The sequence below is a fragment of the Octodon degus genome, unplaced genomic scaffold (assembly GCF_000260255.1).
Source record: "Octodon degus isolate 3935 unplaced genomic scaffold, OctDeg1.0 scaffold00038, whole genome shotgun sequence".
Classification (NCBI taxonomy): domain Eukaryota; kingdom Metazoa; phylum Chordata; class Mammalia; order Rodentia; family Octodontidae; genus Octodon; species Octodon degus.
The window spans coordinates 2,649,425-2,659,888 of NW_004524614.1; the positions used below are offsets into that span (position 1 = coordinate 2,649,425).

At 47.4% G+C, this 10,464-nt stretch overlaps 1 protein-coding gene across 4 annotated transcripts in view; it reads left to right on the forward strand.

The window, feature by feature from the left end:
* Window positions 1-4,030, forward strand: part of Atp8a2 (ATPase phospholipid transporting 8A2) — a 726,716-nt gene extending 722,686 nt beyond the window's left edge. For all 4 annotated transcript variants that reach the window (XM_023714997.1, XM_023714998.1, XM_023714996.1 and 1 more), the window contains one exon: window positions 3,755-4,030. In XM_023714997.1, coding sequence (XP_023570765.1) covers window positions 3,755-3,852 — 98 coding nt within the window. In that variant the 3' untranslated portion in view covers window positions 3,853-4,030. The remainder of the gene's footprint in view (window positions 1-3,754) is intronic.
* Window positions 4,031-10,464: the final 6,434 nt, after the last annotated feature.

The following is a 10,464-nucleotide window of genomic DNA, read 5'->3' on the forward strand; positions in this document are numbered from 1 at the left end:
TTAGGAAGCCAGCCAGGGAAAGTTCACAACTTGGGCCCACTGAGCACATCCTCTAGGCCCCCCTCAGGACTTTCTGGCTGTGAGGACTTCCTGAAAGATGAGCGAATTGGGAAATGTAAATGCTGGGACTTCCTCTGAGCTCCCATTGGATGCAAAGGGAAGCTTAATGTTCACCAGGCAGAATCTGGTAGAACAGATCCCTTTGTCAGGCTGTGGGCTGAGGCCCAGCAGGTGGGGCCAGTTGAATGGTTCTGGGATTTGTTGTCCCATCCAAACAGACTACAGCTCTAACTCCCACTGGGCCTGGCTTCTAAAAGGAGAACATTTATATGAACCATGGAGACCACACCCTCTTCCTACGGTAAATTTGTCGGGCTTCTTCCACTCCTTCTTAATTTTTAGAATCCACTTCAAATCTTAGCAAAGGTTAAGAAAGTCTTGATGCCCAAATGTTGGGAATATTTTAGAGCTACAGCATTGGGAACTCAGGATGAACATTACACAGTGTTTTGGGGATCCTGTGCTCACCTGGGAACAGGCTGTGCAGCAAGGTGAGCGACGCCTATCTGCCTGCTCTCTGGAGGGCAGCCTAGCTTCCCACCAGCCAGTGTACGTCCCCCTGCATCTGTTATCTGCTATTGCAGACCCCAAAACTGGAAGGAAGCATTGATCTTGAGAGGGAAACTCTTCCTGACCCAGCGTGGCCTACTCAGCCCCTCCCACTCCACGACGAAGCCCTGCTGGCAAGAGGCTACTTACGTCATTTGAGGAATCCATGCAGCCACAAGATGCAAATATACCTGAAATTGGGTACCTACTGGGCACAGATGTGTTATGGGTAGGAAATGGGACAAACAAAACAAAGCTTTCAGGGAGGGGACAATCCTCAAAGCTAAAATATCTTTTCCAAAAGGACAATCCCCAAAATGTTTGAGACAGGGTCTTCCTATGCAGTACAGGAAGGCTGACCTTGAGCTCATTATATAGCCCAGGCTGGCTTCAAACTTACAGGGATCCTCCTTGCTCGGCCTCCTAAGTGCTGGGATTACAGATGTGTACCACCACAACCAGCTTAAAGTGCTTATTTTTAATGTCTCATTAAGTCCCCCTCATTCTCTACCCAACCTTTCCCCCAAAAAATGAACAGAAGAAGATTTGTAGAAGTTATTCTAATGCCTTCACTGTTGAGATGGGCTTTTTATCTTCTCTGGTGGTGCAGAGTATAAACTAAACCAAGACCCAGGAAATTCAAAGAGCCTGGGGTCACATGGCCAAGTAGTAACCAAACTGAGACAGAAAGCTTCCTTTCTTGCCCCAGTACTTAGCCATTTAGATCCCCTGGGTCCAAGATGGAAGCAGAGTGAGTGGAGAAAGCTGCCTCAGGGTGGACAGCCCAAGAATCCCCTGCTTGTCACAGAAGTGTTTATAAAGAACATTTACAATTGCCTGCAGAGACCAGTCCTTGGTCAGACTAACTCCAGTCAGACTGAGGAGCCTGCCTTGTGCAGCTGCTGTAGCTGTGGTAGCAGGAAGGACCATTATTCCCAGATATATCCCATCCAGGGACAGCTGTTCTGTGACCCTGTGAGAAACACATCAGCTCTTTACTACAATGTTCCTTTTTAAAAAACCAAAGAATGAAAACTGTCCAAGTTGACCACAGCAAACAGCCTTTTTATGAGAAGACACAGTGTTATTTGCTAGCTTTTGCTTTGAAACATCCCAGCAACAGGCAGGTCCTCTTGGAATGCACCACAAAGAGTACCTTGTGTGGGGCTTGGGAGGGGAGGTGTGCGGAGGAAGGCAGGAAGCTGGAGCAGCTCCTCCCCGCTGGCAGCGACACCTTATTATCCCTGGTCAGCTCTGAACGAGCAGAGTGGCAGAAACCTGAATGCTCTCATAGGAACAGATGTGAGAGTCAGTACTGGCTCTTCAGGGCTTGGAAGCAGATCCTGAGAAGGCTGAACATCTGTGAGAGTCAGAGCACAGCACCTGCATGGAGAGTACCTTAAAGAAGCTGAAAGGCGCTGTCAGGGCTTTGTGCCTGGGCCAGAACCAACAAAGCCTCCCCCTTGAGGCTGGCTCCACCTCCGGCCTGCTCTTGTGCTGGGTGTGTGAGGGCTTGGCCTGGACCAGAAGCCTCCTCCCCATGGTGGGACTTCTTGGCTTATGGATTGTGTTTTGTTCAAGTCCAGGTGAGTTGGTCAACAAAGTTTGCCCGGGTAAGACCCCTTCTTGGTGTTCTCAGGGCCCACTGGCTGGTTCTGCCTTCACTGAGGGACAGTCTTTCCCTCCTGGGCCCTCTAGGTCTCATATCTCCTCCCTGCCGTGCAGCCCGTGTCTTCCTATGAGAGCATTCAAATTTCTGTCACACTGTGTCTTCAGAGCTGACCAGGGATAAAAGCTGTCGCTGCCAGCGAGGAGGAGCTGCTCCAGCTTCCTGCCTTCTTCCGCACACCTCCCCTCCCAAGCCCCACACAAGGTGCTCAACCCCAAGCCACCCCTGTAGGCCCTGCCCCCGGGGTGGCCTCTCTGAGCTTGGGCTTTCTCAGGCAGTGGCTGGCAGGCATGCTCTGGTGAAGGGCCAGGAGCCAGGAGAAGGGTCAGCCCATGGAGAGTGAATATGGCCAGTGTCCTCCCTGTTGGAAGGAACAGTTGGAAGAAAAGCCCAGCTTTGAGCTTATGAACACCAAACCTCTCTCGGAGCTGGTAATGCAATAAGATGTGGATCAGCTGTCACACATCCTGGGTTTGATCCCCAGATCTGCCACTCTGCCTGTGACCTTGAGCAAGTCCCCAACATACAGTATCCATGCCTCAGTTTCCCCATCTGTATCACATGTCTCAGAGGGAGGCCAGGAGGACTGAATGAGCTATCTGTATGCAAAATGTACAATAGTGCCTTGGACACATGTTATTTAAAAGGGACTGGTGGTGATTTACTTAATTATTGCCCTGTGAACTAATTATAAGAACCAGGCTTCTTGTGACCACAGGGCCAGTTCTTAAACCCTGTGTTTTTATTTACATGGAAATAAGCCCACTTCAATTACTTATTACCAGTCTGAGTCATTCCAATTTAAAAAGAGCAGCTTTGCCAGCTTTCACTATTAGCATGGTGTATGTTTTTCCTGACTTGTCTTTGGCTTCCTAAGTTAGAGGGCGAGCCTACAGCATCAGGCCGGTGGGGGCATAGCTTCCTCTTAGCTGGCAGTGGGAAGGTAGAGACAGGCACCACTGGCCTTCCGTCATTGCTGCCCACACACAGCTCAGCTGCAGCCTCCCAGAAGTAATAAACCCACCTGCTGCGATTTGATGTCCCCTCCAAAACGCATGTTGAAATGCAGCTGCCTCTGTCGCAATATGAAAAGATGGCAACTTGAAGAGGTGATTACTTCCTGGGGGGCTCTGCTCACGCTGCCACCAAGGGAGTTCTTTAGTTATCTCAAGAGTATGGTGCTATTCCACCATGTTCTGATGGAGAAAGACCCTCACACATAGAGCCCATCAATCCTGGACTGCCCAGACTCCGGCACAACCAGCCAAATACATTTTACAAAATCTTCTCAGTCTGTAGTTTTGTTACAGCACCAGAAAACAGACAAGGCCCTTCCCTCCCCTCCCCTTCCTGTTCATCTCAGGCCTCTCCACCCAAGGCTACCTGCAACTCAGCTGTGATGGTCTCCAAGTGCTTTTCCTTCAGCTCAGAGCACTGGCCTGGCCTCTCATCACTCACTCCTCCCATGTCTTGCAGATGGGTATGCCTTTTCCCAAGAAGAACACGGAGCTGTTACTCAGGAAGAAATAGTTCGAGCGTACGACACCACCAAAAAGAAGTCAAAGAAGAAATAAGCTGCAACTTTTCCTGACTTTGTGGTTCAAGGGAAGAGGTGGTGTTTGTTGTATCCAATGTTAACTCTTCTTTGTCGGAAGAAACTGGTGTCTGCAGCCAAAACAACTCAAAAACACATTTCTGTGGCCTTAGCCGACCAGTTTGTTAGTTACATATTCCTTTGCAAGCCCGGAGCACAGACCGACCAGTTTGTTAGTTACATATTCCTTTGCAAGCCCGGAGCACAGACCGCAGGGAGAGCCATTTCTCCCTCTTCCTTTGTCTGCAGCGCTTGGCCCACACTTCTGTTTACGTTGTTACGAAGCACTCAACTATGCTCTGCGAGGTGTGAAATTAAAAACACTATGTTTCACCAATATTTAAATATCAGTACTAGTTGTTCTGGGAGAAAGCAAAAGGAGTTTTATGTTGCATGAGACCCCCAGAACGGGTCTCTCGTGTGGGGCACACTCACTTCCTGTTTGCTAACTCCCTTCTTAGGTCCAAGGGGCAGCAGGCAACTTCACCTTAGGCATGTTGCTCACTCTCTTGCTTTCCTGTTTTGTTTGTATGAAGTGGCATAAACGTCTTGATTGCAGTGAAATCGCAGAGATCTCCCTTTTGCCCGCAGCAAACTTGAGAACATTTCCTTGGATCTCTTAGCCACATTACCAGAAGGCCAGCCAGCTGCCCCATGGATTCTCACGCAGCTCCCTCCCCAGGTGCCAGCCGGCTGCTTGGTCCTGCCACCATTGTCCATGTGCCCCCTGTCCTCAGACCTTCTGCGTAGCTGGCCACTGGGCTCAGTGCATGGCAGCTGGTGCAAAGCCCACCCTACAGTGCACTTCGTCTTGTCCCACTGCAGATTCGTATATGGATGCCAGAAATCCCTGCCTCTACCACCTATTTAATTCTGTAACTAAAAAAGAGAAACGTTGCTATTCTGCATATACCCCAGACAGTCACCTGCCTCTTTCTGACAAGGGGGTCCTGAGGGCCAGGGTGGTGGTGGGAGCCTTTGCCTGATCCAGCTGTGGGTACTCATTTCCCAACCCTGATCACTGGACCTAAGCAGCCACCTCAGAACCCACACTTGTTTCCTGGGGGCCTCAGAGCAGTGCTAAACTTTCACTGTTGGGAAGCAACTGAATTTGTAACATGCCTGTACAGTGAGGGGAGATACCTCTCACTCTGTAGCTCTAGAATCAGGAGGAGCAAACACACAGGGAGAGAAGAGGGCCACAAGGCTCAGGAGGAAGAGGACCGCAGATGTCCTCAGAGACAGTGAAATGTGCCCTGGATTGAAGGCAGACATGAGGATACCTCTGCCAGTTCTCCCCTATAGAAACTCTCATGCAGAAGCCCATAGCATTACCACAGGCTGCTGTGGACAAGAGCTGAAGCAGGACCTGCCACACACTTCTAATGCAAAGAATTTCAAACATCTCAAGGAAATGCCCCTTCTAAAAATACTTATTTCACTTATCTAGACAGCTTTATACACAGGCCTGTCCTGAGTTCTGAGAGAAAGAAAGGGAGTACAAGTCACTGACTTCCCTGTTGTCGCCCCACACTGTGGACTGGGAAGGAACCTGCTGGCAGGCAGAGGAGAACCAGGCCCCTCAGTAACTGACTCCCTGGAAGCGCATCCTCTCCTCTTTGGTAGCCCAGGCGGATTGTTTGATGATTTACATGCATCTTGGCAGCTGTTACTGGTTAGAATGGCATACAGTTCCTTGAGGAATGATGTGATAACTTGGGAAATAAAACAGTAGTGCACGCTGCTTCTTGATACTGTATTTTTGGAACACAACTCACTGGGCATTGGAATAACGTAGAATGTAATGTTCACTGACTTAAAAAGTCAATTCTTAGGGCCAGCCAGATAGCTCAGTGGATTAAAGTGCCTGCTTAGGCAGAGCACAGAGGCCGGAGTTCGATCCCCAGCCTTCCGTGGTGCACCTGTAGTCCCAGCTCTTTGGGAGGCTGAACACAAGAGAATTACTACGAGTCTGATGTACATAGTGAGACCCTATAGACCCTGAAGACCTGGTCCTAAATACATTTTAAAAAAAGAAAGCCAATTCTCACTTTCGAGGTGACTGGAATACAGAGAAGTCTGAAGTCCTAGGCCAGAGCAGAAAGTTTCCTTTCCTTCCTCTCTATGGCAAACAAAACACGCAGAAGTACTAGAGTGCCAGGCAGTTCAAATCCCTGAAGACTGCCAGGCAGGGATGAGGGCAGGGGGTTAACATATCAACCCAAGGGGCCATTCTTTACTGTGCCTGCAGAAAGGTAATGGCCAAAATATGGAAGAGAAAGGAGAATTAGAACTGAACGTGTGCTAGGTATCGTGATGGTTGGTTTGCTTTCATCTGGGAACAAAACTGATTTGGGAAGACTCAAGACTCAGGTCTTGGTCCAGCACTTGGCCCTTTCTTGAACTTAAAGCCTTTCAAAGATTTCTGAAGGAAATGTGTTTTTGTTTAGGGTTTTTGTTTTTGTGTTTGCTTTGTATTTTATATTTTAGGTTAAAATCCAGTTTGCATTTTCTGGGGTTGAAGTACATGTTCTTCCTTGAGAAGTAGACTAAACAATCTTTGCAATAATGAAGTTTGTACACAAAAGAAAACATTTCTGGAAGGGATGCCTTTCTAGTTATTCTCTCATGTGATTAAGCCTTCTTATAGATGGGTGACTAAATTGGTTTCTCAGCAAGGCAGCTGTCATGACGCGTGATGTATAATATTTAGCCTGGGCCAGCTAGGGGCCATGTCATTTGTCCTATCTTTAAATTGAGGTCAGGGTGTCACACACAGCCCCTCTCCAGGGAGCGGAGTAGACTGGACTGGCTTGCCTATCTGGCTGTCAGCCCAGTAGAGTTGTCACATGGGGCTTGTCACACTCCCACAAAGTAAGTGACTGCCAGGCAAGTAGGTTGGGCTCATTTAGCACTTCAGGGCTGGTGGGCTGGGCTGAGTTGGAAGCCCAACCCAGGCAAACCTTGCATCCAGAGCTGTGTGCAGAAGGTTGGCTCTTTGTGTGAGGCTGTCCTGTTCAGGCCAACTGCAAACAGGCAAGACAAGCCATTGTCAGAGCTCAATTCTGGGTCCTGCTACATGGACACCATTCCCTTGGCAGCTGTAGAAAGCACATGTTGTGGAAGAAGGAAGAGGGAGAGGGAGGGAGGGAGGGAGGGAGGGAGGGAGGCGGACCAGGAAAAGCCACCTGTTTCTGCCTGGAAGTCTGCATAGACACAAATTGCCACTCAGAGCAGACTTGGTAATAATTTGGGAAGTATAGCTAATGTTTCTGTCTTGTCTCAATGCAGAATATTCCAGACTTCTTGACCAGTATTGTTTTCTCCCACCTCCCAACACACACAAAACCAAAGACATAGTTTATTTGAATCAGCCTACCACACAAAATCTGTGCTTTGGAGGAAGGGGATGGTATTTCTTTCACATTTGTAGAGATATCTTAAAAAATGAAACTAGGATTCAGCAGAGCTTGCCTGAGAACTCTGTTGACATTTTCTCTTACCAACAAGGCCTCAGATATACTATAAAGAGGTGACAGGAAAATCATCAATAACTGTCAAAAATCAGTGAATAATGAAAAGAAAAGTGAGTGTGAGTGTGGGTCACTAATATTTGAAACTGCATATGGCCATACAGATTACAGACTTCAAGTATGAATATTGCTTAAAAAGTTACAGCCTATAATCTCTTCATTATAACAACAACCTCCCCACTCTTTAATCCATAAGCAAGAGAATTTTCTATCAGATGTTCCTGTTGCTAGAGATGTATGTCTTAGACCATAGGTCGAATGTAATGTTTGTGGAACTGTGCTGTCGGATAAGGTGATCTTTAGTTTTGAACATGGGAAATGACTACACGCATTTCAGTCAGGGTTTGAATTGCTGCCCTGGGTCATTGTCCCAAGGTAATTCAAGGAGTGATTTAGCTCCAGCATTTGAAATGTAGCCTCCAACTCCTGGGATCCATTAAAAACAAACAAACAAACAAACAAACAAAACTGTACACAGGGAAGCAGGCTAAGCAGAACTTAACATAATAATTTGGGCAAAGAAATGAGTTTATCAGGTGAAGTGAACACTTGGCTTTCCCTGTCACACTCATTGCCTTCTTCATGCAAGTTCTCAAATTAGCAAAAAGAAGAACGAAGGAGATATTTGAAGTCCTCTCCTTTCAGAGAACAGAACACGTCACTCAGTTTTGCTGATGGTTCTTCATTGGCCCCAGGCAGTTATCTGTCTCAGGATAGCCTAAGGGGATGTTATGAACTGATACTAGCAATTTTTCCATTTGAAGCTGTGGGAAGACGGAGGGGTTTCCAAGGGGTCATAGTAGAAGTGAGGTTCCAGACCTTATAGTGACACTATTTAGCATTCTTGAGAGGAAGGGACTGGATATGCTCAACTTCATGTGTATCTTTCATTTATTCATTTTTTTTCCTTAGCATCCCAATCTGTCTAGCAGTCCACCTTTCCATGCCTACCCTGTTCCCCTCTGTTAGGTATGAGTTATTTCTTGAGTAAAAACAAAAGGGAGGATGGGGAGATAGCTTGGTGGTCTAAGTACCTGCCTGGCAAGAACAAGGACCAGGATTTGATCCTGGTACCTCATGTGTGCCTCCCCCCACTCCCCAGAATCCAGGCCACCATGCCATCCACTGAAACTGGACATCGTGGTGCACACCTGTAATCCCAGCACTGAGTCAGGAGAATCACTAGGAGTCCCAGCTGTGTAGGAAGACCCTATACCAAATAAATAAATGATGATTTTTAAAATATATATATATATATATATATATATATATATATATATATATATATTATAAAAGGGGGGTATGACATCAACATAAATCTAAGTGGCCAGGGCTACAGATATAGTTCAAAGGCATAGTGCATGTCTGGCAAGCATGAAGCCCTGAGTTCAATTCCTGGTACAAAAAAAAAAAATCTAAGTGGTTGAAAGCTACAAGCAAATGAGAAAGAAAAGAAGGGCATGCTCACCCTCACCCTTAACCCCAGCTACAGTCCTCCACCGTTAACCTAGGACCAAGGCCTCCCCTCTGCCAAGGGAGGAAACACAAAGGAGCGATTCTTTTTATATCCAGTTGGCTCATTCTCCAATGACAATCTCTCTCCCTGGCAGCCTCCATATATGATACCTACACCACTTTTTCTCCTAGGCATTAGACCAAGAAAAACAGGCTCAAAAGATTAGCCTACAGGTCTTTCTTCTGACCTGGCTGCAAAAAGAAAAGAAAGCTGTTTGTTTTAAAAGTCAGGATCAAAGTGTCAGGTAGCTGTGATTAATGGCAGAAATTGGAAGAAGAAAGTTGAAATAATGGCACTATCCAAATAACCCTGTCCAGGAAACTTAGGGGTCAAGAGAGCTTATCAGTGCCTTCGTGCAGGTAAGTGCGTCCGTGCAGAAGGAAAACCCGGAAGGCAGAAATACAAAAGCGCAGGCTGTGGCCCCACTTGCAGGGAACGGATCTGGTGGTGTTCCTAGAAATAGCTGGGTGTGCAGCTATACGGATGAATCAAGAAACATCAGTAAATGACAGAAAAAAGAAACCTGTGCAGTTGTGAGTCTCTCCTTCCAGCAAGATCCTTGCACTGTACTTTTTAAAACTGTACAATTGTTATGTGCTATTTTTTAAAGATCCCCTTTGGTTGGATGGGGTGGGCTCTTGCCTGAAATGTGCAAAGCCTGGGTTTGGTCCCCAGCACATGTGTGTACACACACACACACACACACACACACACACACACACCCCTCCACCACCACCACCACCACCACCACCCTAGTAAAGACTCATTTGGCTTTTCACTAAAACACAAATGTAAGGATGAAAACTGCTCTCTCTCTCTCCTCCCCGCTCCTTCTCCCTGTTGCCAGCAGGGATGGGTCAGGCCACTTCCATGTGGGCCTCTCCAGGGCAACGCAGGCAGCCCCAGCAGTGCTGCCAGCTGCAGGGTGAGCCCATCATGCCTGCGGGCTTGACGTCACTTTGTCACCATGTTCCAGTGCAACGTCCTTGTGGTGTCTGTCATGCAAGTAGACCACGTGTTCTCCTGTCCCCTGTCACATCTGTGCCGGGATTGCTTAGGCACTGTTTGTGATGGAGTGCTTTCCGTCTGGGTGTGCAGAAGGAATGGGCTGCAAGGGCATGCTTAATTGGCTCCCAACAGAGCAGTGAGCGCCTCCAAGGCTAGTGGGGGTTTTGTTCCCTCCCTCTAGAAGTGTAACCGTTCTCCCAAACTATTAATGTCCTACGGTTGTGTGGAGCTCCATTCCCTCCTGGAGTGAATACAAATGCAGGGCATCTCCTTGTATGTTTAAAGGTGTTTGGAGAATCTAGTGATTTGTAGCTTTGATCAATCCTGTCACCTGGTATATGTCTGCACAAACCTGTTTCAAATAAATCTTTTGCTAAGGTAAATGATGGGATGGTGTTTTATTTTGGAATATTCTTTTCCATTAATAAGCGGTTACTGCCATCATGTCTTGGAACTATCACACAGGATATTGTCAGCAGGTACAGACTCTGTGGAGCTCCCCAGCTGTGGGCCTGATACCAGAGGGTATCTCTCT